The sequence below is a fragment of the Aspergillus flavus genome, chromosome 1 (assembly GCF_009017415.1).
Source record: "Aspergillus flavus chromosome 1, complete sequence".
Lineage (NCBI taxonomy): Eukaryota > Fungi > Ascomycota > Eurotiomycetes > Eurotiales > Aspergillaceae > Aspergillus > Aspergillus flavus.
In genome coordinates this window covers 5,644,624-5,671,495 of record NC_092406.1, presented here as the reverse complement: position 1 = coordinate 5,671,495, position 26,872 = coordinate 5,644,624, and the positions used below count along the sequence as shown (strand labels likewise).

The window sequence follows — 26,872 nt, the reverse complement described above, 5'->3', positions numbered from 1 at the left end:
GAGTCTGAGCCCATCTCGAAACCAGAACATCTGCCCTCGTTCACGCAGGGAGCGTATCGTTCTGAAAGTCAGACAGAGTTAACTCCAGCCGCGAGTCTAGATCTCGTGACCCATTTCCCAAAACCGGGTATTGGCATATGTTAGACATAGATCGGTGACGGAGTGCGCGTTAACAATCGCCTCTGGACTTGTCAAATGCTCCGAGAGGACCTTTAAAACGGTCCCAACCACAATAGTGTGGTCGTTAACTTCGATCTCCTTCGGATGAAGTTGGCATTCGAATACGAAAGGAATATCCGAGAGGGAATCCCCCTCCGGTGCATCCGCGGCCTTCTTCCTCCGGAGCAGAGGGAGCGGCCTGGTGGGAGCCCCCTCACGGGATGTAGAGGTATGCGGTACGAATTCGAAGTCGCCCTTCCCGCTTGCGATGGACAGGTTATGGTTGCCTTTGGAGAAATCCCGAGCAAGGGTCGCTGTCGTCTGACCGGGGGCTAGAAGATGGACGAGGAATCGTTTGGATGACTGAAGCGCGCTTAGTGTCTCGGATGGCCGTCGCACGTTGAAAGATATAGCCGGCTCCGGGTTTAGCGTTACGGTATTGAATGACGAAACGGTCATTCCGCGGAAGGCTTTGTCGAGAGGTTCATGGGGGTCTGTGGCTGTGATGATGGCAACGGGGTAGGGCACTCGTCTCATCAGCAGGCGGACTTGGTCTGATAGGGAGAGTGTCGTATGTCCGGTATCGGGAGTGTCATTTTCTCTGCTGGATTGAGGCCGTGGACTTGGAGACGTCGCTTCAGCGCTGCTGATTGTTCGGCTAGAGTGCCATTGCTGTGCTCGGAGAGGGAGATATTTAGTAGAGCCACATGGGAATCCTAGGTCGTAAAGAGCGATTAGCAAACAGCCATCGAAGGAAGAGAGTATTCAAGCCCAACCTTTGATTTGGCCCACAATCCGGTTGACAGAAACCGCAGGCCGTGAGTATGGAAGCTTCATTCCGCCGGGTGAAGAGCGGATAAGCTCAAGGGCTCAAGGCACGACAGGTAACAAAACAGGAGATAGACCGACAGCGAAACCATGAAGTCCCTCCAGAGTCATCATGAACCTCCAGAGAATATTATTCCAAAGCCGTTTCAATTGACGAGCATTCTTGCGAAATGCGCGACAAGACAACTGGAGGGAGACAAATGCTCAGAATTCCCCGGAAAAGAAAAAGGCATCCCGTTGATGCTTACGTAACGGCGTCCGATCCGCCAAATTTCTTGAGGACCTCCGATAAACTGAATCCCGCCGAACAGCCAGTCCAGATTGATTGGAGCTCGACCTGACCCCTATCCTCACGGTCCGTTTCGATTCAATTCATCTTTTCCTCTACTTCCAAATGACACTCAGCATCCCGCTTCGCCGCAGCGCGGTCACCGCTGCCCGAGTCCAGACCTCCACCACTTTCATCTGTTCGCAATGCCGCCATGCGACTCTCCTTCGACGCCCTAAGCGTCCCTACACCTTCACTCAGCTCATCACTCTGTCGGACGGCAGCGCCTTCACTCACCGTACAACGTCTCCCGCCCCTGTCTACCGCTCCACCCGTGACACGCGCAATTCCCTCCTGTGGAACCCATCATCGAGCAAGTTGATGAATGTCGAGGAGGACGAGGCCGGTCGACTAGCAGCATTCAGAGCCAAATTCGGACGGAGCTGGGACGCGAATACCCCTACTGAGGCCGAAGCAAGCAAGAAGGCTGAGCAGCCGGATAAAGAGGCTGAGGCTGCGGCAAGGGCCGCTGCTGAAGAGGAAGAAGATAACCTGCTGGACTTGATCAGTTCGTTTGGTCAGGAGGAAGAGCAGCCATCAGGGAAGAAGAAGAACTGAGATACGTCGGGACTATGGAGTGTTTCTGTATAATTTACTCATCGTTTATGGTCTACATCTTTTGAAGCTTTCATGTACAGTACATCATACCATTTGGTTGAGATTCCAGCATTGAGAGTTCGTGCCTCCAGGTAGCCTCTACCTTTTTTGATAGTTTCAGTAACTTGTGAGGTTTGTGTAGGTGTGAATCACCAATCATTGATCGGCCTAGGATTGTTCAAGAAGTGAGGCGAGGTCATCAAGGGAGAGAAGTCATTTCGAATTAATTCCGAGTTACTGGTATCGATACATTGCTAACGCAGTAAATTCGACTGCAAAATTGAAGGAGACTGCCATAAATTCAGGAAACAAGTCGTGCACCACACCACATTGTAAGAATGACTGGCATCCGTCGGTTGACCGATGAACATGGCAAATGAGTAATAAAGGGGACGGCGGCCTGCCTTTTGTACAGGGCAATAAAAGGTCATAGAGGTGATCTGTGAGCACTTATGCTTCTTCCTCGGCCGCCGCGCTTGAGGCAGCTTCAGTAGTAGTTCCCTCTGTCGCCGACTCTGCGGGAGCATCCGCTGCAGGGGCATAGAAGGGGTTACCTTCTTCGCCCGCGTCCAGTTGCAATAGGAAGGTTTCCCAGAGTTCGATGAGCTGTGAAACAAAATTATCAGTAACCAAAGAAGCCTGTTTATTAAGATTGCGTTTACATACCTCCTTCTGGGCTTCAACAGCGCTTTCCAAGAAAGTTTCCACACCGGACTTAAAATCCTCTACCTTTTCCTTTTCAAAACGCTGCAACTCATTCCGCATCAGCCTTCCCATATCTTCGAACAACAGCCTCGCCTGATGGACCTTGCGTTCCGCATCGGCCACATCAGCATTGACTTGATTTAGGCGGTCCTGCTGTGTCTTTCCTTGCCGGAGAAGCTTCTCTTGCGTATGCTTGCGTTTCTGCATTTCCGACTCGGCTGCATGCCAGCTGTGGAACGCCTTCTGCCGCTGAGAGAAGGCTGTCTTGACACTTCCAATCAGACGGAGATATTCGTCGATGGTGATGCCGAGAGTGAGGACATCCTGCTGGGCCTGGCGCTCATAGAGTTCCTTTATGCGCAATTGTAGGTCTGAGAGCCCGACGAGAGGGGATGAGAGGGCGGGGGATAGTTCAACAGCTGCAAGCGCATGGAGGGATGCCGAAAAGTCTCCCGCAGCTTCTGCTAGACCCTTCCGTTGTGCAACTACGGTGTCAATGGATTTCATCAGGGCCTTCAACTGATTCTCCAAGGCGTCCAGGTAAATCTTTCGGTCATGGAACCACTAAGGTGATTGTTAACCTGGCGACTCCACAACACCTAATCAAGACGGACTTACATCATCATGCTCAACAAATTTGGACCCTCCACCCACGTTGATACCAAAGGAGCTAAACATACCCTTGCTCTGACCCAGATCCGGCTCCCTATTCTCCTTGTTTTTGATGTCTAAATTAAAAGTTTCGCTTTCGAGGAAAATTTTCAGGTCTCCATCATGCTGAAGGATAGGGTGCGCGGCAATTTTGTTGAGCATGCGCTCCAGTGCGGCCCTTCTGGATTCAACGAAATTAGTATCGAAACGGCCAACTGCCTGCTTCTCTGGCGGAGGAGGGACGACAACGCCAGGGTTGTTGTTATGCATTGAATTGTAAAGCCAAAGAAAGTCACGGTATCGGCGGCTGACGGCAAACTCAGGCTGGCGATAGGCTTTAGAAGTTGTCTGAATCCAGCGTCAGCATATCAAAGCAGTCCAAACTCGTAAGCACAGACGGTCTACCTTAGTTCGGACCTGATAAACAATATGACTACTCGTTAGATCTCCCACCTTGTGTGGGTCACCGACGGTGATCTCAAAAGTCGGTTTCGCTGCCTTCTCAATACTAATACTAGGCTCTGATTGTCTTTTCGAGCTGTCCGCGTCGCTTGGTGGTTGTACAGGGGGAGGGTTCCGAAAGCCCGCACCGTCTTCTTCAAGGTTCACAGAATCGACCATACCAGCACCACTAGACGTCTGAGACGCAGATGATGTGGGCCGAACATTGCGCCCAGCAAATGCTTCCTTCTGGGGCGGTACAGGTGCTTGCTCGACCGCTGCAGGACTAGTTTCGTCGGCTTTGTCCCCGAGCGGGCCTAGTGGATCCAGGGTATCGTCCACTGCTTCCAATTTTGTCGCATGTGCACTTATCTTGCGGATACCTCGCGGACCGCGCCGTACGGGAGAACGAGGACCGGTCGAAGTGGTTTGTTGTGACGATTGCTCCCGGGCTGCGGGATGATGCGGTTAGGAGGTGGGCTGCTACAGGGATCTGAGTTCTGGAAGGAACGCACTAGCATCTTCGGTTTCTGGTCTTGACGTACCGTGATTGCCGGTAGACTGCGAGGGAACGTCTGTACTTCGGGTTAGATATGTTGAATATGATGCGCTTGTATTGTTCGTGATTGCCTGCTTACCGCCCCACGGGGAGTCACCTGCGTCCAGATCCATGAGGGAATGATCGGATGGATTGCAATCGGTGGGGAAGACCGAAGAGCGTGAATATTAATTGGAAATCGACAAGAAATCGTCGGTGGGCGGAAACTAGGGAACTCGAGGTGGTGTCGTGAGAGGAAGGCAGTTGATGTTGATGGAGTCGGAGAAGCGACTAGTAAGTTTAATTTGTTGGACAGATGATCCGCGCCGTCAAGACTGAGAAAAGGCCAACTTCGTCACCCGCCGGATTAGGGCTGCCTTCTCCCCCGCTCTGTCAATGCCTGAATCCACCTTTTTAGCTCCATACGGTATACACATCAATTTAGAATTCATAGTTGGTATGGATATACGATTCAATGCCTCAAAAGGGGATGCAGTCGTGTTAGGTAATCAGCTATGTTAGTAGTTAACGGGAGCTACTACTAGTTGGAATATAGTTAACTGTGGTTTTCTCATACATACTACTAATGTACCTTGTCTCATATATTCCCCCTACTTCCTCGACAGAGATAAGCTGCAGCATAACCCAGGCTCCATTATATATCCCAGTATAGGCTTAAATCTCATAACGCTCTTTCAATGCATATAGTTTCTGTACCCAACTTATCATATCATCGTCATAATTTTGTATCCTCAGGATATAGCCTCTCAACCTAGTCGACTCGGACACGACTCCCCCAAGGTCCTCAACAATGGATATCAAGCCTCTTGCATGTATAACTCATCTATTCCTTAACCCATGGGATACCCAGCTTGTGCATCTCCACAGCAAGCTGGAACAGATAATCCAAGCTTTCACACTGGGTCTTGGCCTTGGCAACATTATCTCCCCAGACGTAACTACACTACATGTTAGATTCGCACAACCGCCAAAAGAGGGACTGATTATCACTCACATTCCGTGTCTTCTCACAAGAACGGCGCAGGTGTCGGGGTTCTCCTCCATGGCCTTCTCCAAGCTTCCGGTGAGATCCTCCTCGAAGGCGGTGTTCTCAATGATTGGGATTCTCAGAGTATCGAAGAAGCCTAGCATGCCCTTACCCTTGCCGCGAGGGATACCCTTGATCTGTTCAATGTTGCTGATCTCAAAGTAGCCTCCGGGGCCCTTCTCTCGCTCCACTAGAAGCGTCACCAAGACGGCCCATTGGGAGTGAGTATGGATACAGCAGCCAGCACCACGCTCAAAAGCCGCCAGGAACAAAGGAGTGCAAGCCGATGGCTTCAAGTCGAGTGGCTTGCGGATATATTTGCGCTCGGAGGGGGGATATTTGGGGGTGGGGAACTGGAGAACGAAGATGTTCTCCGGCTTCATTAATTCCTTCTGCACACCAGAAGGCGCAATGAAGATGTGGTCATCGCGTCGGATGGAAGTCTACACTGGATTAGTTTTTATTGACTATTTCAATGGGCGATACGATCGACCACTTACACCACCACCAGTACCAGTGACCCATCCCCAGTTATAGAATTTGCGACAGAGTTCAGGAATCAAGTTGGAGGGGTGCTCTGGGTCGGTAGATTGGACCAAATGGTCATTGTTATTGTTCTCGACTTGCTTAGCCATGACGTGCCTACTGGTCAAGTGGGGTTCAGAGGACGGGATGGATAGATTGGAGACGCGAGAGACAGACAAAGAAGGAGAAATGAACAAAGGGCCCTTTCCTCAGGTAAGAGTGGTAAGATAATTGCCGTTGACACCTAAACCAGTGTGGTCTGAAGTTTTGCAAAGTGAGTGAGGAGGGGAAAAGAACGTCGGCGGGGAGAGGGGCAACGTGAAGAACTCCATTTTTTTTTTTCTGGATATGGATAATTAACTAGTAGCGGGAAGTAGATCGCGCAATCGGTATTTGCAAGGATAGTATGCAATTACTTCGAAGATTAAGAAAGGAACAAGAGGAAAAATAGAAAAGAATTTATTTATATTCATTTGAAATTTACATTGACTGGATTGAATTGTCTTATTTGAATTGGGTGACTAGCATGTTTGGGAGAAGTGTACTAATATGAATGAATGGTATGGAGTACTACAAATAACATACAGGGACGCTAAGACCGTGACAACCAAAGAGAGAAAACAAAAAAAGCAATAAAACGGTTCTTTAGAATCAATGGACACTGGACAGAACATTGGAGAATCTGCCACTAATCCTGTTTGGGTCGGTGGAACTTTACCCCAAGGGGCAAGCGGCAGCGGAAGAGGCCAGATTGAACTTAAGCTACCTTCCCAGCTTCATATAATCAACCTCCCCAACACTCGTCTTCTCTTTCTCCTCTCCTCTCTCTTCTTCCTTCTGTCGTGCGGTTAGCTTGTGGTACGCTCTCACCTTGACACTCTTTTCCCCCTCGAACCTCTACGGAGGACCAATTGCTTGATCGTTTGCTTATTTGTTTCTTTCTTTCCTAAAGCTACTACCGAGTCGGGCTTCTTAGTTTGAGAGCCCGTTATCATTCATCATGCGTTTCAACGCAGCTGTTGCCTCCGCTCTGGTTTCTTCGGCCACTCTCATGGGCTATGCTCATGCTGAGGAGGCGGAGAAGAACCCCGACGCTACCTCTGTCGTAGAGAAGCCAACTTTCACCGTAAGTTATTCCCCCCGGTGTTTGTGCGCCCCGTCTCTGCGCGGCTTGCTGACAACGCCTAGCCTACCACCCTCAAAGCTCCTTTCCTCGAGCAATTCACCGATGATTGGGAATCTCGGTGGACGCCATCCCATGCGAAGAAGGATGACTCCCAAACGGAAGAGGACTGGGCCTACGTCGGTGAATGGTCCGTTGAGGAACCCACTGTCTTCAAGGGTATCGACGGAGACAAGGGTCTCGTTGTAAAGAACCCTGCCGCCCACCATGCTATCTCGGCGAAATTCCCTAAGAAGATTGATAACAAGGGCAAGACCCTGGTTGTTCAGTATGAGGTCAAGCCGCAGAGTAAGCTTTGTCTCCACACAGCTGTTAAACGTTCAGTGTCTAATATACATCTTGGTAGACTCCCTCGTTTGCGGTGGCGCCTACCTCAAGCTCCTCCAGGAGAACAAGAAGCTCCACGCCGAGGAGTTCTCTAACGCCACCCCTTATGTTATCATGTTCGGCCCCGACAAGTGCGGTGCTACCAACAAGGTACGTTCTAGGAAATACTTATACGTCACCTCTCTCCGAGCTACGACTCATATATTATCAGGTCCATTTCATCTTCCGCCACAAGAACCCCAAGACTGGCGAGTACGAGGAGAAGCACCTCAAGGCTCCTCCTGCTGCTCGCACCAACAAGGTCACTTCCTTGTACACCTTGATTGTCCGTCCCGACCAGTCTTTCCAGATCCTCATTGATGGCGAGGCTGTCAAGAACGGCACCTTGCTTGAGGACTTCAACCCTCCTGTCAACCCCGAGAAGGAGATCGATGACCCCAAGGATAAGAAGCCCGACGATTGGGTTGACGATGTCAAGATTCCTGACCCTGAGGCCACCAAGCCCGAGGACTGGGATGAGGAAGCCCCCTACGAGATTGTTGACGAGGAAGCCACCAAGCCCGAGGATTGGCTTGAGGAGGAGCCCACCAGCATCCCCGACCCCGAGGCCGAGAAGCCTGAGGACTGGGACGATGAGGAGGATGGCGATTGGATTCCCCCCACTGTTCCCAACCCTAAGTGTAATGACGTCTCTGGCTGTGGCCCCTGGAGCGCTCCGATGAAGAAGAACCCTGCCTACAAGGGCAAGTGGACTGCTCCTATGATCGACAACCCCGCCTACAAGGGCCCCTGGTCTCCCCGCAAGATCGCCAACCCGGCTTACTTTGAAGATAAGACCCCCTCCAACTTTGAGCCTATGGGCGCTGTAAGTACCTCCCTTTTAGGATGATTTGTGTCTCGTATAATTAACATTCCCTAGATTGGCTTTGAAATCTGGACTATGCAGAACGACATCCTGTTCGACAACATCTACATTGGCCACTCCCCCGAGGATGCTGAGCAGCTCCGCAAGGAGACTTTCGATGTCAAGCACCCCGTTGAGGTTGCCGAGGAGGAGGCCTCCAAGCCCAAGAAGGAGGAGACTGCCCCTGCCACCAGTGTTAGCTTCCAGGAAGACCCCATCACTTTCGTCCGTGAGAAGGTCGACCACTTTGTTGGACTTGCCAAGCAGGACCCCGTGAACGCCGTTAAGCAAGCTCCTGAGGTCGCCGGTACTTTGGGAGCCCTTGTTCTCTCGATGGTTCTCATCATCGTGGGCGCCATCAAGGCCAGCAGCCCCGCCCCTGCCCCTGTCAAGAAGGGCAAGGAGGCCGCAGGCGCTGCCAAGGAGAAGGTCAGCGAGGCTGTGAGCAGCTCTGCGGACACGGGCAAGGGCGGCGCCAGCAAGCGTACCACCCGTTCTTCTGCCCAGTAAAATTGTGCCATGATACCCGAGGGAGAGTGAGGATGAGTGTAGGAAGAAGCAATTAAAGTTAAACCCAGACATTTTCAATTTTGATATCATACCCGACGTGTATTGCACGTTCAGCCAACAGTCTCCTGTGATAAACGTTGAGGCAATCATACCACTTCTGATGAGATATGAGAGCATGCAGATAGGGAACTGTTTCTGCTGAAGCTTGTAAAGTAGCCTTGCTCTTTAGCTTGAAAACCGTTACGGCTAACCCCCAGAATATTTGCCGTATTATTGTCTTCTGAAAATATGAACTCTTAGCCTTTTCGCCTCATCGTATACAAGTGCTTATGAACAATTAAGCTAAAAGGTTTCGTAGAAAGATAATAATATGAAGCTGAGGACCAGCCCTTGATTCTTTGTTCTCGAAATAGCAACCGCCAGCCTTTTACCCATGTTACAAAGAGATGCTGTGTCCAACAACGTCCCTAGCTGTCCTATGCTAACATAAGAACACATAGAACACTAAACACACCATTGACCATGGGAAAGAAGAAGAGAGTACGAATCACAAACGAAAAGGGGTAAAAAGGATAATAGATAATGACTCCATGATCTTCAAGCCCAAAACAAATCAAGCTCTTCATCTCCAGACAACGGCTGGCTAACGATTGGGTTTGTGAGCTGGGCGAAAATTTGTGCAGCGGATTCAAGGTAAGCTGAACAGATACTCGAGCGATACTGCACATAGCAATGCCGACGGACTGACTTTTGCACAACTAGAAGCGCTACGGAATGATATGATTGGTATACAAATATACGGCAATCGCAGAACGCAATGATCAACACCATGTATCATCATTATATGCCGAAGAGATGTATTGGTCATTCATGCAGGATAAGAGATCATTCTATGTTTTCTTCCCTCAGTCCGCTTCTTCCCTTCATCTTGTGGCGATGTCCAAATGAATCGATAGGATTGGGTCTTGAATTCTGAATCTGGAAAACAGACGACGTTGTCGAATGGGTCTCGGGCGAGCAAACAGTATGGCGTTCATACTCCGCGGGGAAATCCCTACTAGTACGATTAACTTCCTTTGTCTGGTTGCATTGAATTCGGCAAGTAGCTCCTGGTTGGAGGTCATGATTGGTCCGAAGCGCCGAACAGCGTTATCGGTTGCCCTCGGCGATCGTATCAGGAAATCCGTTGAATCGATTCTCCAATACGGGGAACTTAGTACCGAACTGCATTTCTGAGTTTCCTGTTCCAGATTCGGTCCAATATACCGCCGCTTTTTGCTTTTCGAGCAGGCCCGGCCGTGTTCAGTGCTAGGAAATGCGTGTCCTAACCATTCATGAACAAATAAGCTTATACACCACTGACAGCCATAACAAAAGTCGTTGATGCAGGGCTTCTTGGGGAGGGTAGATTTGATTTGAAGAATTGGCTACTGAAGAAGAAAATGTTTGAAATTCTCAGTGAGGAGCATTAGGACTCTGATTGAACTATGCTACCCAGGGTCGTCTTGACAAATCCTATAGATCTCGAGAGCTTTCGCATGTATGCAATTTAGAGACCAAACAGCTGTCATGTGGACTGTCATATGGCCCTCGGCGAGTAATCCGAAGTTGTGCTCAGTGCGTGTTCAGAGAGTGACCCGACGTGCCCAGGAGCTCTCACGTGCAACCCCCACAAAAGCAGCGGCACCTGTATGGGGCAGTCGGATGGGGAGGAATATACTACTAGTAGTATCATTCCTCTCCTCCTTGCTAGCTGATTACTATTTATGACCTCTTCCCCCCCTCAGTAGTCTATTCTTTCACGCTTCATCTTACCCATTAATAGTTCCTCCTTTTCTTTATTCTCTACCTATATAACCTCTTTTGATATCTCTGTCACTATGGCCGCCCGCCGGTCCCTTGCCCGTTCTCTCCCCACACTCCGCGCTGCGTCTCCCCGCACGAGTCTTGCCAACGCATCGTCTGCCAGGTCAGCAACATCACGTTCTCTAATGACTGCCTCGATGTCTTCTTCTTCAGCTCTTGCTCGTCGAGCTTCTTCTGTAACTTCTTCCTCTCCTGCTTCCAACGTTGCTGCGCGCAGACTGCACGCCACCGCCCGCCAAATGACCCCCGCAACCACTTCCGCGGCTACAACCGCTACCGAGTACCCGACGGACCACAAGCCGATTGCTAACCCAATTGATACGGCCAACTTTCTGGACAATGAATTTGTTGCCTCTAAGGCTACAACTTGGATTGACCTCCATGACCCCGCCACCAACAATCTCGTCACTAGAGTCCCCCAAAGTACAGATGAGGAGTTGCGGGCCGCAGTCGAGTCCGCTGAGAAGGCATTCCCAGCATGGCGGGCAATGAGCGTGATTGCTAGGCAGCAGATCATGTTCAAGTTCGTCAGTCTGATCCGCGCCAACTGGGACCGTCTCGCTGCGTCTATCACTCTCGAACAGGGCAAGACTTTTGCCGATGCCAGGGGTGATGTTCTCCGTGGCTTGCAGGTTGCCGAGACCGCCTGTGGCATCACTACGCAGCTTACAGGAGAAGTGCTGGAAGTTGCTAAGGATATGGAGACTAGAAGCTACAGGGAGCCCCTGGGTGTTGTCGCGGCTATTTGCCCCTTCAGTAAGCACCCCCTTGCATCATGGAGGATCCACCGCTCTTCTCCGAGGCTAACCGCTCCCCGCAGACTTCCCCGCAATGATTCCTCTTTGGTGTATTCCCATTGCTACCATCACGGGTAACTGTCTGATCCTCAAGCCATCGGAGCGCGACCCTGGCGCTGCCATGATCTTGGCGGAGCTGGCTAAGGAAGCTGGCTTCCCCGCTGGTGTCGTCAACATCGTCCATGGTTCCGCCAAGACCGTCGACTTCATCATTGATGAGCCTGCCATTAAGGCAATCAGCTTTGTCGGTAGCAACCGTGCTGGTGAGTACATCTACACTCGCGGTTCCGCCAATGGCAAGCGTGTCCAGGCCAATCTGGGAGCCAAGAACCATGCTGCTGTCCTTCCCGACTGCAACAAGAACCACACCTTGAATGCTATCGTGGGAGCAGCTTTTGGCGCTGCTGGCCAGCGCTGCATGGCTTTGAGCACTGTGGTTATGGTTGGTGAGACCGAGGAATGGCTCCCTGAGATCGCTGAGCGTGCCAAGGCATTGAATGTCAATGGCGGATTTGAAGAGGGTGCCGATCTTGGCCCTGTTATCAGCCCGGAGAGCAAGAAGCGCATTGAAGATTTGATTGCTAGTGCCGAGAAGGAGGGCGCAAAGATCCTTTTGGACGGAAGGGGCTACAAGCCTGAGAAGTACCCCAACGGCAACTTTGTAAGAGAACCATTTCTCCTCCATCTCATGACTGATGATGCCATTGCTGACATGCCGTGCTTTTCAAAGGTCGGTCCCACTATCATCACGAACGTCACCCCTGAGATGACCTGTTACAAGGAAGAGATCTTCGGTCCTGTTCTGGTCTGCCTTAGCGTCCCTACTCTTGAGGATGCCATCGACCTCATCAACAAGAATGAATACGGCAACGGAGCTGCCATCTTCACCTGTTCCGGTTCTACTGCGTCACGTTTCCAGAAGGACATTGAGGCCGGACAAGTTGGCATCAATGTCCCCATCCCGGTCCCTCTCCCCATGTTTTCCTTCACTGGAAACAAGAAGAGTATTGCCGGTGGTGGAGCTAACACATTCTACGGCAAGCCTGGCTTGCAATTCTACACTCAGCAGAAGACCGTGACGAGCTTGTGGCGGAGTGAGGATGCTGTCAGCACCAAGGCGCATGTTGTGATGCCCACTCATCACTAAATTGACCGTGAAGTATTAAAATAATGAAGTCTATCGAGTTTCAGGGTTTCTTTTGATATGTGTTCTTTTTTTTAAGGAAATTGTCATTGTCCTTCTATTCTCATTTCGGCGATGAAGATACTATAAATATACCCTAAGGAATGCGGGTACTTGGTCTGCAACTACAGGCGAGTACTCCCACCAGTGCCTGCCTTGCGGGATACTAGGCAAAATGTCAATGCCATTACTTTGTACCCACTGTGACTTATATACTACAGTAGTGAACCAGTTAAGTATGTGTTGTTATGACTGTCTATTCCCTTTGACAGGTATAGCTGTGGCTGCTGTTCATGTGGGTCTGGATTGAACCCAAGTCTCCGAGTCAAGTCCGATCTATTTTAGACAAGTGAAGGCTAATAATAAGAAAATTCATTCAACGCTAATGCAAATGACACCTACTATTCCCGGCGCTTGATGAAGGTGTACACAAAACGGGCCTTTTCATATTTGCCGTCCTTGGCAACGACGACACGGCGAGTGTAGTAGCGCTTTCCATCGATCACTTCGAAGCCCCAGATCTAAAGAGTCAAGGTTAGTATCTGCAGTGATCTCGCGCCAATGCGAAGGTTTACATAGCAGGGGATACGCACTTGTTCAGCAGTCCAGCCGCCGGTGCTGTCCAGGTTCTGCACAAAGCTCTGGAGGAAGAGACTCTCGCCCTCACCATACTCTTCACCGACGTTGTCAGCAACGAAGCCCTCAGTATCCTTTCCATCAGCCAGAATCTCGCCCTTCAGGAACTTCTTCACATCCTCGTCATCGGTCTTGGTAGCGATTTCCACGTTAGGGCGGAATTTTCCATCGTCGCCCTTCGAGCCCCGGATCAAGCGGGATTGACCTCTGACCTTCCCGAAGACGTGGTCATCGTGCTCCCGTCCTTCCCAGTCGGTAATACGGTGTTCGGTTGTGCCGGGGATACCTCCGGTGACTGTTTGGTCGATGTTGACGTGCAGGACCTTGGGGTCCTTCTCGTCCGCGTATTGGTGGACGCTGAGGGTGACGGTTGCAATGTTGAGAGCCTTACGCTTCATCCAGCCCATTCCTTGCTATTCGCGACGATGTCAGCAGTTTGTTTTCGTCAAGGCTAGATATGCCTTTGTTTGTGACTAACTTACCAGGGCCAGAATGGGCTCAGTGGGGTTGGAGAGGGATTTGTCCTAAGAACGCACAAGAGTCAGAGCCTGTCACAGGGAAATCTTCCTTGACTTGGGAGTGTTTAGAATAATATTAGCATGGTTTCTACATACCATCGTCCACTCTCCACTGAGGTCCTTGATGGTGATGTCTGCGGGGGCAGCCATGGTGATGCGGGGTAGGTTAGATAAGAGATATGAGTATACAAGTCAAGAAATAAAAAATGGATGGAGGTTAGCCACAGTTAGTGCTGAGGAGGAGGATGCGAGTAATAATAATCTGAGGGAACCACTGGGGTAGTGAGAGGTTATGAGGGGATGGTATTTAAATGAATTGATGTCAGGGAAAGAGCAAGTCACATTCATGTGCCTTTCCGGGGAGTTCCAGTCACGTCCTCCACAAACTACCGGATTAGGCATGACCTGCCCAGAATGTCAACCTCCGAGGCTGTTACCACGTGCATGTGTTCACCTTTTTCTTCTGCTTCTACTACTACTTTAATATCATATCTCGACGCCATGGCGTTCACCCCCCTTACTGGTTGTCCTATGATGGTCAAGGAAACTGCTTGGCGCCAAATGCCAAACCAACGTTGAAACAAAGATGCCTGTTTCAGCACGGAACATCCTATAGAATCGTTGGTATATCTGCATCTTTCATTGGAATGCGACACGATTACACTATCATGTGAACCTGGAGATGTCACCCTAGCCATTACGTATTTGTGCATTTATATGGAAGACTGTGTTTCTTGTTAATCAAATGGTGCAATGCCTCAGGCCCAAAAGGGCAACTGCCCCTTTCACGTGCCAACGCGGAGACCCACCGCCATTCGCCCTGTTCCCATAGTTTACACTTAGTTCACAAGGAGTTCCTTCCGAGATGCTCCAACTAAACACTCTGCACCCCGTCAGTGCATCGGCGGATCATGGCTTTCAATAAGAAATATGCGGGGCTTCCGGATCTGGTAAATTATTTCTTTCTCATGCGGGTACCGCCATACTTGCAATATCTATCGTGCTACTAACCCATGGTTTTGAGCGTAGGACCTCGCGCCCGATATCTACGAGACCCCCGATCTGACCGATGAAGCGTCCACTGTACCGGTTAGCCACCACATCTGAACTACTGACATATGGAGTTGTCTTCTAACTATGTAATTTTATTTATCGCAATTAGACTGCAACAGTCCGCACCAATTCCAACGCAGACGATGATGCTGGCTCCAACCCCGATATTGACCGCCAAGGCATCAATGCGGATGAGGCGCGCGCTCACTTCCTCGGGGCTACCGTTGATGCGCGCGAGGTCAATTTCTCCGACAGTATCGCTACGAAACGGAAAGCATATAGGAGCAAGAGTCGCAGACGCCGAAGAGATGAGAATGGCTTGGAAGAAGTAGGGGACTTCAGCGACAGCGAAGATGAGGGTTTGGACAGAAGACTTGCTCGTCTTCGCAGAGAAGTGGAGGAATTGAAGGATGAGATGGCTTCCCGCCAAACTGGATCAGAGTCCAATGAACCCCAGGCAGAGCACAAGGAAGGACTGGACGACGGAATGCTCGAATTAAGTCGGGCGTTGGATAATCTCTATGCCTCCTCCCGGAGCGCATCCGGGCCGCACTCGGCAGCCGCGATACTATCCAAAAAGATCTCTGAAACTTCCCCTGATGACCCTGACAAGCCGGATGGACCGACTGAGAAGGTGGAGAAGAAGACGACTCCCCCAAGTGCTCCATCTTCTGGTGTTCTGGCGCACGCTGCGGCCTTTGACGGCCGGCTGGCGCTCGTTGAGGCTGCGATGGGCATCTCCAGCTCCTCGAACCCCTTCATCGCCGATGGGAGCTCGGATGTACCACTCCAGCCCGTCCTACCGGCTCTAGACCACCTCACGTCCCGTCTGACTACTCTAATGAACATTCTTGTCGGCCCGGCTCCTGTCTCGGCGGTCCCAACAATAGGTTCCGCTCCACCTTCAACAACCGTGTCGACACCTCATCTCGAGAATCTGTCGACCCGCGTGAGAAAGCTAACCGCCGACACCGAAGCTCTCGCATCCGCACGCAAGCGCGCCGTCGATGCCGCTAAGGCTGCGCAAAATGCTCGCATCGCTACCGCAGCTCTCGAACCCTCCGACATGTCCGTGTCCTCCTCATCCGCCACAGAAGTCGACCCCGCAGCGACCCAACGTGATGAGCAAGCCACGAAGGTCCAAGCTCTCTACGCCACCTTACCAACCATTCAATCCCTCCACCCCATTCTCCCCAGCGTCCTGGAACGACTTCGCTCCCTCCGCGCCATCCACGCAGGCGCCGCTCAAGCCTCTGAATCCCTTGACGAGCTGGAACGACGCCAAGCCGACATGGCGCGGGAGATCGACCAATGGCGCGAGGGGCTGCATGTTGTTGAAGAAAAGATGAACCAGGGAGAGGCGGCTTTGAAGAGCAATATCGCGCTTGTTGAGCCCTGGGTGCGTGATTTGGAGGCTAGATTGGATCGATTGGAAAGTAAGGAGGCATGATTGACTGGGACTTTGTTGGAATGATGGAAATACCCAAGTTTTGCTTTAAGATTCTTCTAATGTTCATATATGCATATAAAGCTGGCGGATGCTTGCTGTACACTGTTGCCTCGTTCTAGACGTAATGCATCAGTAATGAACGGTTCTCAAAGAACTCGGCCCATACATAACCTATGATAAACGCTTTCTGCGCAGATACCCGCGCGAGCTCCGAGATCTCTAAACAATAAGATACGAGATGGAATATATACTGAAACAAATCCACCCCAATCGATATAAGTACAGTAAAAGGAACACAAAAAAAAACCTAAACAGAAACGCGTCCCAAAATCTTAATCTTTGGATCCATCCTCACCTCAACCCACCAACCCCGAGTAACAGCCCGACGAGCAAACTCCCGACCAGTTCTCCAAAGCCGAGCCCCATCTTCCCCAACAAACTTCGTCAGAACCCGCTCCTCAACTGGACCCACAGCCTCTTCACCAGGCCGAACGATCCTCAGACCCGCGAATCCCTCAACGACATCCACGTCTTCCCAACGATCAGGTCCCGAGAGAGATCGGACCTTCACTTCTTCTTCCCCCGGTTCGATGAGGAGGTAGTCGAATTGGCTCCAGAAAGAAGATGTGGACTTGAGGGTTTCGTTCTCGGTTTTGTCGTATGTCCAAGTTGGGGTTGAATTTTCTAGTGGACTAGGCATTTCGAGGAACCGGGTGACGCCTGTTTGACACGCGAGGTTTCCCAGATGGACGGAGATGGTGGGTTTAGTGCTGTGGGCGTGGTTATGGAGGGAATTGAGGGCGTGTGCACCTGGGTAGTTTGCGGAGGAAGCGGGGAGGAGGATGAAAGTTGAGCAGAGTAGTGAGGCGAGGGTGGACAGGATCATGGCCAGGGAGAGAAGACGGTAGAGGAGGGATTTGGTCCGGTGTGTCCAGATGTAGGATGCCCCTAGGGCGGAGGCGGCGGTTAGTGGGGGGATGGTGTAGATGATGAATCGCCATTCTTTGTGGGGTTGGAGGCTGTAGATGGCTATGAAGGTAAGTGAGGGGATGAGCAGGTATGCTGCTGCGGATCGGGTTGATGGCTGGAATAAGGCGAATGGAAGCCCGACTAGATAGACTAGGGGGTTTAGGAGGAGGCGAGGGATGGCGTTCGTGAAGTAGAAGTGCCATGGATGTGTGCCCCAGGCGGATGATTGACCGTGGATGACGTTGAATATGAATGCTTCTAGCTCTGGCCAGAGCGGGTACTTCTGCCAGAAGAATGAATCCACAAGTACGGTAGTCCCTAAGCCGAGGAGTAGACCTAGTAGCCCGGCTGGAATTATCTCACGTTGGATGCCGATACGTCCTGTGAGAAAAAGAAAGATGGTGTTTGTAGCAAGGAAGATAGCCAGTTCCGAACGGAAGATAATACCGGCTATGGTCAGCAGACATAGGGATAACCGACACCGGTTTCTATACGTCTTGGAGGTTGCTGATTGGGAATGGTCCTGGAGAAGGCATCGCAGCGCTAGGGTAGATAGCCCGAATGCGAACATGTTGGACAGTGTCCGCGATGCATAGTAAAGAACATGGAATTGGCTTGCCTGGTAGAGCAGGTACCAGATCGCTGTAGTCTTTCCGAACGCTCGTCGCAGTCCGGATGCAAAGGAGAGCAAAGACAGAGCATTGAACAGGCCCAGAATGGCTCGTGCTGAGTTTACATCGTTAGTTAGAGCGCTACAAAGCGGCTATACGAAGGCTTTTATACCGAGTAGTTGCCGATCAATCGTGTCATTCAACCAGATGAATGGCTGCGAGAATGCAGACAGGACGGCAGCTCCGACAAATGTCCGGGGCACAGCACCGGGGAAGGTGAAATGATCATATTTGGCGCGTAGAGTCTCGGCAACATTTTGAGTTGGGATGCCATATGAGAGAATGTCATGAACGGCTTGGACATGGAAAGACTCCTCTACCTTGGTGTAGGGAGCTTGATAAAGGTGGAGGAGTATGAGCGCTGGAATAGCGCCAAGAAGGAGTATGAAGGCTGAGCAGAGCAGTAGATATTAGCAACTATATCGTTGAAGCTCAAAAAACCAATCATACCAGCATCAGCTTTCCCCATTGTGCCGCAGTTGGAGTTGTGGTTTGAAGCACACGTAGACCAATCCAATCAAGCAGGTGGCAGAAAACCGGGGACAACTTTTCCGGAGTTACGTCCAGTGTGGTGGCAAGTCAATCACAAAGCAGATTCAATAATTATATATATTAAAATACTCACATAATTTTTTTTTTCTAAGTATCAAAAAGGCCTTATTTGGTCGAGTTACTGCTACTATATCATACAAAGCGAGCTCAAGCACTACTGAGGATGATGACTAATCATTGTTTCTACATAGTCAAGAGTAATGTGTGTACACCAGCCACGGTTATATATAGTTCAAAGAATATGCGGTAGAGAGAATACTATGCCGCCTGACTTTTAAATATCCTCTTGAGGAGCGCATTTCCATGAACATAAGATTGACCTATACCCAGTTCCGAAAGTTTTCAAACAACATGTCGCTTTACCCCCGAGCCCTGGAGATAGACTGTGAGTATCGACGCCAAATAAGGAGATTTCTTTGGAGCTCTTGAATGACAGACAAGGCAAGTTATAAAGAAAAGAACCTTGTGGTGCTTGGCGTTTATATTACCGGTATGACGAGTGGTTTGATAACTTGGACGAGACGAGCGTTTATTAACCAGACATTTCCAGATTGATCGGTACCAACTAGGTGCTGTTGTCTTGATTATCTTGGTAGCTTGGTTGGAATCAATATCCTCAATTGTACCCTGGAGATCGAATTGATTAAAATATTGCTTTCCTCCAGCATAGTCAGTTCCTCTGTAAGAATAGCTGGATCGTAGAGATCATTTTGTAAGTGCCAGCCTGTCTATTGTTTTTCGGAAATACGCCTGACGTTTCTCTCTTGTACAATATTTTGACTGTCAAAGCTGGACTGCTGAGTTTGTCTATGCACGTAAAAATCCCTCTGCACTCTATCCAATATGCTCCAAAGCGTCAGCCATATAATGTAGCTTCTCCCGGGTACGGAATTTTGGATAATCTGCTGTTTCTTCGGCTGTTCCTTCATCCATCTCCTCGTCTTGATCAATATCTAGATCATCCTGATCGAGACCATCTAACAACTCCGGCGCGGGAGAGGATAGAGGGAAGTCTATCGAGGACGCGCCCCCTAGTGGTGAAGGTAATGACTCCTGAAGGCTGTAGAGTACATTCCGCAGGGGTAGAAGTACTAGAAGTATCCATGGAGCACGCAATTGAAAGGTCTCGATTTCTAGTGTTATAAAATATCAAGGAGAAAAAAGTATACTGTTAGAAAGAGGAAGAGTCTTGGCTCGAGTCCCGTGTCCGCGGAGTGGGCATTTATCGTTATCGACGGACCAAGACACCTCACCTTCTCCAAACCCACTCCGCAACTTAACACACCCAACACCGCAATCCAAAATGTTCCTCTTCGGCCTCGGACGCCTTGTCTACGTCGCCGTCCTAATAACAAATGCAATCGCAATCCTAAGCGAAGACCGCTTTCTCGCCAGAAGTACGTCGAGTCGATGACCTATCCCCCCTCACAAGCAAAAGCGAACACCCAGCTAATCTAATAACCTCTACACAGTCGGATGGGGTCGCAGCCAAGCTGACCCTGCCTTCGGCACCTCATACGATAGTACCAGCGTCAAGGCTAAAACGGTAGATCTGATTGCTAGTGTGCGGACTGTTATGCGAAGTATGTTGTTGATGTCTTACCTTTCTATCTACCTGTGCTGGTTGCCTGGGTGGTCTCTGTTTGAGATTATGAGCCCGGGAGCATGTCTGTATACATGTTTTGGATTGAGTGCTAATGACTTGTCTCTGCGCCAGTACCCCTTATCGTCATTAATACTATAATCATTGTATATTCGATTATTCTCGGTTGAGCGACCGGTTACTTTGTTTTGAAACCTGCGGAGTTTTTTGATTGATCCTATTGCCGAGCGATCGACCGGACACCCTGTGAGCTAGCTAGATGGAATGCAATGCTTGCCACAACACCCGGTATCTCGAACCCATCCAAATAACCAGTGAACGTTTTGCTTCCTGAGAGAAACGATGCACGAGCGCACGAGTGTCGATCTGAGAATCTCATGTAAAAAAGCATACATCGGCCTTTGGTAGCTGGGTGATGGAGCAAATTGCGGCGAACTGCAGTCGAGAATGGAGCTGTTTCTGTTCCTGATTGTCTGGATGGGACATTTGTGGCCTGGGAGTGGCGTTGTCGCGTTGCAATGTGACTATATGAGTAAATGGTTGTTTCTATAGAGTTTCTCTTTCTTGTTCTGTGGTTTAGCGTGAAAATATGGATTCCTTGAAAAAGCTTCAAATGATATACTACATATGTATACCTGGATTCAAGTGGTTAGATGGTTCGATCGGCTCTTTGAAGGAGAATATTCCGCCGTTGCATTTAGATTCACGCATCGTGCTGGTTTCATACAACCTTGTCTATTTGTGTGGACATCCCCTAGAGTAATAGAACACGATATACATGGCGAAAGGATGGACATGTCGCCCATCCTACCTACAGTACAGTAAAATGCTCTGCTGTTCTTTTCTTTTTCAGAATTTGCGCACCGTTCCCAAAACCTGAACAGACCTGAACCCCTTGCCATAAATTGCCAGCTCATTTGAAAAGCAATGTGAAACAGAAATGAACACGCCAAACGCCTCATTTGCCCAGCTATGTGACCCAGGCACGGGTATCACAAAGTTGATGAATCGAAGATATAGAGTGGTGGCTAAAACAACAAGCAAATGGAATGCATCGTATGCGATAAGAAGCAAAAACGCACGAAGAAGTAAAACATAACCGGTTCCTATGGGATCCTTGCCAGAAGATGCGCGGGACTGTGAAATATGCCGCCGAAAGATCCATTCAACCGGTATGAAGATAAAGGTGATGATACATCGAAATATGTACGGAAAACGAGCGTTCTATGTGCAGAAAAACATCGCCGATACTTGTCGCCGAAATACCGGGACGAGAAGAAAGGCTCATGAAAGAATGCTAAATGACTTCTTCTTGAGACTGAAACTCCTCCATTTTCCATGATGTCCGCTTCTGTCGTGTTTGGGATCTTTGAGTGTATCCCGCTCTTCATCCAGTCCTGTATGTCTAGTATGTAAGCCATGAGAACCTGGAGATTGGCCGTTAGGTAGTTGTTGCTGTGATTCGGAGGCCCCGTTTCTTGATGGTGGGTGTTCCGCAATAGGTGTTGCTGAGTGACTGGATGAAGAAACTCGATTCTCTTTATCTTTGCCGAGCCGATGGCTGAAGCTCTTGCTACCGCGCTTCAGACGGCTCAAGCCATGGCTTGACTTCTTGGTGTCATCGGGGGAATGTCGACGATCTTCCTCGGCCTTGGACGCCTTGCTCGCCTCGAGCGCAGCTCGGATTTCAGCATCCTCTCGTCGCTGTTCTCTGATTCTCGCTTCCTGATCCCTCCGGCGCTGTTTCTCTTTTTCTTTCTCGTTTGCTTTTCGCTCCTTTTCCTCTTTGGCCCGTTCCTTTTTGAAATGAGAGTCGCTCTTCTTGGGGCTGAGAGGGAGAGAATGAATGTCCGGTATTGGTGGAACAGGAGGGGTGGCAGATGCAGTAGTCGAAGGATCTGCGGGGGAACTTTCAGAGTCTGCATGTTCCGGGTGAGGGAATAAAGGAGGTGCAGTAGGGGCCCGTTGGAGATTGCTGAATCGGGCTGGTTCACTGGGTGATGGTATCTGAGATGCGCTGTGAACATGGGCCAACCCTGGAGATAGAGGATAGCCATTCTGTTTTAAGGTTGAGTCGTTGATATCGGCGACGCTCGTGTTTAGGTCCATGTTTTCTTGCTCTTGTTCTTTCATAACAGCCTCAAGTGTGGTCTCCTGATAGAATAGGACGTAGGCGCAGGCGAGGCCTGGCCTGTCACCAAAGAAATTACGGACATAGTTCTTGTCCACAGGCTCTACCATCTCATCGTCAAACAGCAACCATCCGCGATCTTGTGTTTTAATAATGGCGACATAGTGTCCATGATATGGCCCGCCACCGATATGCACCACCACTGCATACAGCTCGTATAAACGATCCGGGTCCTCCGCATCGTCTGTCGTATTGAAAAGGCGAAGGTGATAGGGATATACAACCCTATGGAACAGCTTTTGAAGTCGTTGCAGGTCTTCGGTATATTTGAATCGTTTGAGGTGCAGGGCCAGAATCCGAGGCAGGCGCTTGATTTTCATCCTCTTTTCCGCCTCTTGAAGACCACCGCAGTTATCACAGTGGAACTTGTTTCTTTCGCAAAGCATCTCCTCCGCTGAGAACTTCCTCAAACACGACGTAACCGACGAGTGCTGTTCAAGATCTACCGACAAGTCCAAGAAAACTTCGTCACGTTGCGAAACCTTCTCGCAAGTTAAACACTGTGTTTCCGAGGTCAAAGTCCCTTCAAATAATTCATGTACCCAGCGAGTAGTGTTGGGTGTTTTAGAGCCTGAACTTCCCGATAGCTCAGTCGAGTCTGCGCTTTCAGCTGGAGGAAGACTTCTCTCTGGTTCAGGTTGTTTAGATGCCTCTGCCTCCACGTTCGCAACAACTTCGTTGAGAAGTAGGTTTAGGAATTCATGGGCATCTTGATGCATGGCAGTCCGAAACATTTCGTGTTCGCGTCGGAGAACATCCAAAAAGTGCTGTGGTCGGATTATACCTATCCGTGACTGGCTTGCGACAACAGACTCGAATAAGTCTTTCAACGACGTGAAGAGGGACTCTGACATTCCATAGCTGGTCGCGTTGTTCTTAGTCTCCAAGAGGGGCAGCGTCTGTAATGCCATCTTCTTCTTATATTCAGGCGAGTCTTTGTCCTCTGGTTTTTGCGGTTGATTCGGAGGCGCGCCAGGACGCTGGGCATTGGCAGCTTTCTGTTTCTCGGCCAGCGCCTCGGCTTCCAAGTTGGCGGCGAAGTTTTGATAGCGAAGAGTATTTGCCAGCGCCGCTTCCAGACTCTCTATAGGAGTTCGGGTCGGGTAATTAACGACAGCCTCTCGAAAAGGAACGGAATAATATAGACACTGTAGGATCGAATTACAATAACTGGCGAGATGAGCGTCAGTAATGTGCTCCGTTTCGCACCTCTGCAAGTGCAAGCTGCCCGAGACCAAGTACACATCGACTTACCAGGTATTACCGTACTAAAAATAGAAGACAACATTAGCACCATGATACATAGCATTCCAAAAATCACGACACAGCCAGACTCACATTCTCCATCCCAAAAAACTTGTCACTACCATCCTCGCGGATCGCACCCATATCCTGGAGCATCTTTTCTAAAGGGGTCACCGGGGGCACTGGTGGTTCTTTCTTTGCGGGAGTCGCCCCAACTGAGGGTGTGGGAGGTCCCTGGACAAATCGAGAATTAGCATTTAGTTTCGCAGGGTAAATAGGAATATGGTTTGGTAGAGCCGCTCCCCCTCCTTCCTCTTCTTGGATTTTTTTTTCCTGTTTCTCTCTTTCCTTTCTTGCTTATCTTGGTATGTCCTTCGCCACACCCTGGAAAAGAGACCCTATCACGATGGCGAAACGAGACAAAAGACCGGAAGGCAAAACGAGGACAGAACCACTCACCACATCTCTGCGTAGACTCCTTAGAAACGACCCCATAATTGTCACAACAGATCTTGACTCGCGATTTCAAGCTTCATCTGACGGTTTTTGAAGCAGAAGCCGACAGCAGGGCCGCTGGAGGGGCCGAACAGGCGTTGGTCAGACAACGCGCAAACGAACGGACGATGCGACAAGCGGAGAGATGAGCGGCCAGAGGAGAAAAGGACAATTGGATTGGATTTGGTAGATCGGATGGTAACCACTACGTAAGGTGACAAGGAACAGCGTGAGGCATAAGGTTTAGAAGGTCCGCGGAGTCGATGGAAGTGAAAGAAGCGCTGGAGGGTGTGAACGAGGAATGGGGCGGAATGTGAACGGGCGGCGGAATCGAGAGCTGTGGGGGCACCCCGTAAAGTACGCAGGGGAAATTCAGGCTAAGCTGGAACCTTAACAAGCGAGCAAACAAAGAAACCGATCAATGAATCTAGGTTCTAGAGGTCTAGCAAGTAAGAACTAAAAGACCATGTAAAGGGGAAGACAAGAAGGGAGAAAGAGAGGAAGGGAGAGAAAGACACGAAGGGGGGGAGTTGTGGAAAGAGGAGAGAGAATGAATGGGTCGGATATTGAGAATGGTAACTCAGATCGGTAGTGACGGAGTTAGAGAGCGAACGATTGATTACTGTTCAGCTTATGACGGATGGTGCGCGGGCCCCAAGCCATTTGGGGCGACTTCGACGGGCGGACGTGTGGATTGGCGGTTGGGGAAAAATGAGGGGGGAAATCTTGAGGGATATAATAAAACTCAATCTTTCTGGATTCTTATTGATAAAGTAAAAGAGTTGCTACTATTTCTGATCGGAATTCACAGCCATTGTCCATCGTAACTGCACCTCCCCATTATGGCTGTAACTGCTTTCATATTGGGTTCGGTACCTGAAAGTTCCTGTTCTGGAGGAGGCTTGTGTATGTATCGGCGTCGGTATTACTGGTTGTATGGGGCTTTGTCCGTACCCGGTCGGCTGTATGTATGTACCAGATATCTGTCGGGAGGAACCAGTCATCTATGTATGATTTCACGGTTCTCGATTCCTCTAGAATCATATAAAGAAAATTCTGCTCTTTGGACCCTGTCTGCAAAAAGGAAGGAACAACTTCCTTGTTACTATGGTCCCGTAACTAATGTATCCCGTATGTAGGATGTCTACCACCCCCCGACCCTCCTCCACAAACCTATCAGCAAGAGAGTTTTCTAGAACCACAGGGACTTTGAATAAGTCATGGGTCCAGTGTTCCCTTCCGAAATAGGACATGCGATCGGGCAGAATCCGCCCTTTTTTGGTCTGAAAAGTAAGTTCACCGTCGTTGAAAAGCCCATGTCATGTATGGATGCCATGCGGCATTTTCAAACGCAAAACTCCAAACTCAATGAACAAGAAAACCGCGTGGAAAGAACAGCTGGCCACCCCTTGGAACGCAAGCCTCCGCTCAGAGCAAGCAAATACTGTGCTACTAATAATAATGACTCGCATTATTACCGTCGCCAGGGTTGCATCGACAGGAATCGGAGCGTTGATTACCAGGAATCTTATTCGTCACCAGCCCTTTGGCGATGGCTTGGCTCTCTTTCCCTTAACACTTTTGCGGTTCTCTCTCTGCCTTGTGCAACGGGGAGGCTGAGGGACCGAATCAGCCGAAGGGTCGAGATGTCATGCTTCTGTCAGCCACCATGGGTGATCTTTTGTGGTGCGACTTGAAGGCCTCAACGGTGGAATTGAACATGGTTCATCGCCGAGACAGCCTTTGGCTCTAGTGAGAAAACAGGTGAATTGTGTGATGGATCCGATATGAAGCTGCCTCACCACAGTGGGGGGCGGGCCAGTGATGGAAGCGCTTTGTTCCTGGGCGCCTCAACTAATAACCCAGGAACGGAAATCAGATCCCAGAATGTAGATTTCCAATTTGGCTAGGCTTAGTAGTAGCGATGATTTAAATTGCAATCTTAACCAGCCAGGCAGAGAACCAGAATCTGGGTGTAATCTGGATACTGCCTCTTTATACATTACAGAACAGGGTTAACACCTCCACGCGATACATCGGTAACATGTGGTATGTATTATGGAATCACGCTACCGCAGAACCACGTGGAAACAGCGGCCATGATAGGAATATGTACTTCCGACCAATCGCATAATTTATCGAGCCCCACCTTTCTCCTCACCCCAACATTGAAGATACTAGCGTCATACCGAGTGGATTCCGGCTGGATACGTTTCCAGACTTTCCGTCGCATTTCCGGTTACGGTCAGGACAATGCCCTATTCTGGTTGACCGTTGGATTATCTCTTTTTGCTACATCTGTCAAAGAACATGGATGATTCTGGAGAAGTAAGATTAAGAACCCGACGAACAATACCACACAATGGACGACATCATACCTCAACCTATGTTACAGTGGTAGAAGTAAGACGCCACAACATCCAGTCCAGTTTCCCATACTAAATCTCCCAGGACATTCGTGTGTGGCTGGCCCCAAGCCAGGCAACATCATACCGAAAGAACACTAGCACTGACCGATATGTGACACCAGCAAATTAGAATTACTGGTAGTTGATCCACGGAGACCAGCGCAAGGCTCATTGGACAAATCCACCCCTGAGCTCTTAAACTAAACTGCCGTGGGCGTTTAAACAGTGCTCTCGCCCCCCCCCTCACGAGACTTAGGCTATGTGGGCTGACTGCTGCTCCTATGGACGGAGGCCCTGCCGTGGGGAGTGGAGGGCAGTGAGCTGGACAGCCACCTCGTAATGAACAGCTTTGATCTTAATTCCAACAACCATCTATCTGCAATGAGAGCTTAACTCGGGCGAAGCTCTGTCGATAATTATGCTTTAGTATAGATATCCGATATGTTACTGTTTTCATGCACCCGGATAAGGCCCCCTTTCACACTACTATA

General features: G+C 49.8%; 12 protein-coding genes across 12 annotated transcripts; 5 read left to right on the top strand and 7 right to left on the bottom strand.

Annotated features, from left to right (window-relative positions):
- Window positions 1-96: 96 nt before the first annotated feature.
- F9C07_11149 (flavin reductase like domain-containing protein) lies at window positions 97-996 on the bottom strand (the record flags this gene model as incomplete). Its single annotated transcript, XM_041289167.1, has 2 exons — window positions 97-875; window positions 936-996. 2 exons carry the CDS (start codon window positions 994-996, stop codon window positions 97-99), a joined length of 840 nt encoding a protein of 279 aa, XP_041140025.1.
- F9C07_2280165 (sorting nexin 3) lies at window positions 935-6,340 on the bottom strand. The gene is made up of 7 exons (XM_071510418.1): window positions 5,796-6,340; window positions 5,263-5,738; window positions 4,348-5,206; window positions 4,225-4,284; window positions 3,674-4,161; window positions 3,236-3,616; window positions 935-3,181 (listed from the first exon to the last, which is right to left on the bottom strand). The coding sequence occupies exons 3-7, from the start codon at window positions 4,379-4,381 to the stop codon at window positions 2,363-2,365; spliced, it is 1,782 nt and encodes a 593-aa protein (XP_071366072.1). The 5' UTR covers window positions 4,382-5,206; window positions 5,263-5,738; window positions 5,796-6,340; the 3' UTR covers window positions 935-2,362.
- Window positions 1,382-1,873, top strand: F9C07_11148 (mitochondrial 54S ribosomal protein bL31m; the record flags this gene model as incomplete). The annotated part of the gene is made up of 1 exon (XM_041284483.1): window positions 1,382-1,873. One exon carries the CDS (start codon window positions 1,382-1,384, stop codon window positions 1,871-1,873), a length of 492 nt encoding a protein of 163 aa, XP_041140026.1.
- On the bottom strand, window positions 5,092-5,930 carry F9C07_11146 (class II aldolase/adducin nitrogen terminal domain protein; the record flags this gene model as incomplete). Its single annotated transcript, XM_041289169.1, has 3 exons — window positions 5,092-5,206; window positions 5,263-5,738; window positions 5,796-5,930. 3 exons carry the CDS (start codon window positions 5,928-5,930, stop codon window positions 5,092-5,094), a joined length of 726 nt encoding a protein of 241 aa, XP_041140028.1.
- A 248-nt stretch (window positions 6,341-6,588) lies between the features above and the next one.
- Window positions 6,589-10,477, top strand: F9C07_2280164 (Calreticulin family-domain-containing protein). Its single transcript, XM_041289178.2, has 6 exons — window positions 6,589-6,678; window positions 6,773-6,946; window positions 7,009-7,291; window positions 7,350-7,480; window positions 7,542-8,195; window positions 8,250-10,477. The coding sequence occupies exons 2-6, from the start codon at window positions 6,821-6,823 to the stop codon at window positions 8,742-8,744; spliced, it is 1,689 nt and encodes a 562-aa protein (XP_041140029.1). The 5' UTR covers window positions 6,589-6,678; window positions 6,773-6,820; the 3' UTR covers window positions 8,745-10,477.
- F9C07_2280163 (Aldehyde/histidinol dehydrogenase) lies at window positions 10,478-14,106 on the top strand. Its single transcript, XM_041289179.2, has 4 exons — window positions 10,478-11,366; window positions 11,431-12,068; window positions 12,138-13,111; window positions 13,184-14,106. Exons 1-3 carry the CDS (start codon window positions 10,625-10,627, stop codon window positions 12,552-12,554), a joined length of 1,797 nt encoding a protein of 598 aa, XP_041140030.1. The 5' UTR covers window positions 10,478-10,624; the 3' UTR covers window positions 12,555-13,111; window positions 13,184-14,106.
- Window positions 12,992-13,894, bottom strand: F9C07_11143 (uncharacterized protein; the record flags this gene model as incomplete). Its single annotated transcript, XM_041289170.1, has 4 exons — window positions 12,992-13,111; window positions 13,184-13,639; window positions 13,709-13,750; window positions 13,841-13,894. 4 exons carry the CDS (start codon window positions 13,892-13,894, stop codon window positions 12,992-12,994), a joined length of 672 nt encoding a protein of 223 aa, XP_041140031.1.
- A 549-nt stretch (window positions 14,107-14,655) lies between the features above and the next one.
- F9C07_11142 (putative dynactin subunit) lies at window positions 14,656-16,247 on the top strand (the record flags this gene model as incomplete). The annotated part of the gene is made up of 3 exons (XM_041289180.1): window positions 14,656-14,694; window positions 14,774-14,833; window positions 14,907-16,247. 3 exons carry the CDS (start codon window positions 14,656-14,658, stop codon window positions 16,245-16,247), a joined length of 1,440 nt encoding a protein of 479 aa, XP_041140032.1.
- Window positions 16,248-16,554: 307 nt separating this feature from the next.
- F9C07_11141 (putative alpha-1,6-mannosyltransferase subunit) lies at window positions 16,555-18,356 on the bottom strand (the record flags this gene model as incomplete). Its single annotated transcript, XM_041289171.1, has 3 exons — window positions 16,555-17,942; window positions 18,000-18,278; window positions 18,338-18,356. 3 exons carry the CDS (start codon window positions 18,354-18,356, stop codon window positions 16,555-16,557), a joined length of 1,686 nt encoding a protein of 561 aa, XP_041140033.1.
- Window positions 18,357-19,742: 1,386 nt separating this feature from the next.
- On the top strand, window positions 19,743-20,212 carry F9C07_2228770 (protein transport protein YOS1; the record flags this gene model as incomplete). The annotated part of the gene is made up of 3 exons (XM_071509833.1): window positions 19,743-19,836; window positions 19,912-20,022; window positions 20,157-20,212. The coding sequence occupies 3 exons, from the start codon at window positions 19,743-19,745 to the stop codon at window positions 20,210-20,212; spliced, it is 261 nt and encodes an 86-aa protein (XP_071366071.1).
- An 85-nt stretch (window positions 20,213-20,297) lies between these two features.
- On the bottom strand, window positions 20,298-20,528 carry F9C07_11140 (uncharacterized protein; the record flags this gene model as incomplete). Its single annotated transcript, XM_071507559.1, has 2 exons — window positions 20,298-20,408; window positions 20,436-20,528. The coding sequence occupies 2 exons, from the start codon at window positions 20,526-20,528 to the stop codon at window positions 20,298-20,300; spliced, it is 204 nt and encodes a 67-aa protein (XP_071366070.1).
- A 798-nt stretch (window positions 20,529-21,326) lies between these two features.
- F9C07_11139 (ubiquitin-specific protease) lies at window positions 21,327-23,973 on the bottom strand (the record flags this gene model as incomplete). Its single annotated transcript, XM_071507558.1, has 4 exons — window positions 21,327-23,403; window positions 23,488-23,501; window positions 23,572-23,712; window positions 23,938-23,973. The coding sequence occupies 4 exons, from the start codon at window positions 23,971-23,973 to the stop codon at window positions 21,327-21,329; spliced, it is 2,268 nt and encodes a 755-aa protein (XP_071366069.1).
- Window positions 23,974-26,872: the final 2,899 nt, after the last annotated feature.

What these genes read in the sequence shown, in the direction of transcription:
- F9C07_2280165 (XM_071510418.1), bottom strand. Translation starts at nt 4,381, where the DNA reads ATGGATCTGGACGCAGGTGACTCCCCGTGGGGCG. An exon ending in ACCAGAAACCGAAGATGCTA is followed by an intron (nt 4,162 to 4,224) that starts GTGCGTTCCTTC and finishes ATCATCCCGCAG; the next exon opens with CCCGGGAGCAATCGTCACAA. An exon ending in AATTTGTTGAGCATGATGAT is followed by an intron (nt 3,182 to 3,235) that starts GTAAGTCCGTCT and finishes CAATCACCTTAG; the next exon opens with TGGTTCCATGACCGAAAGAT.
- F9C07_2280164 (XM_041289178.2), top strand. Translation starts at nt 6,821, where the DNA reads ATGCGTTTCAACGCAGCTGTTGCCTCCGCTCTGGTTTCTTCGGCCACT. An exon ending in TAGAGAAGCCAACTTTCACC is followed by an intron (nt 6,947 to 7,008) that starts GTAAGTTATTCC and finishes GACAACGCCTAG; the next exon opens with CCTACCACCCTCAAAGCTCC. An exon ending in ACTTTGAGCCTATGGGCGCT is followed by an intron (nt 8,196 to 8,249) that starts GTAAGTACCTCC and finishes AACATTCCCTAG; the next exon opens with ATTGGCTTTGAAATCTGGAC.
- F9C07_2280163 (XM_041289179.2), top strand. Translation starts at nt 10,625, where the DNA reads ATGGCCGCCCGCCGGTCCCTTGCCCGTTCTCTCCCCACACTCCGCGCT. An exon ending in CGCGGCTATTTGCCCCTTCA is followed by an intron (nt 11,367 to 11,430) that starts GTAAGCACCCCC and finishes CGCTCCCCGCAG; the next exon opens with ACTTCCCCGCAATGATTCCT. An exon ending in AGTACCCCAACGGCAACTTT is followed by an intron (nt 12,069 to 12,137) that starts GTAAGAGAACCA and finishes TGCTTTTCAAAG; the next exon opens with GTCGGTCCCACTATCATCAC.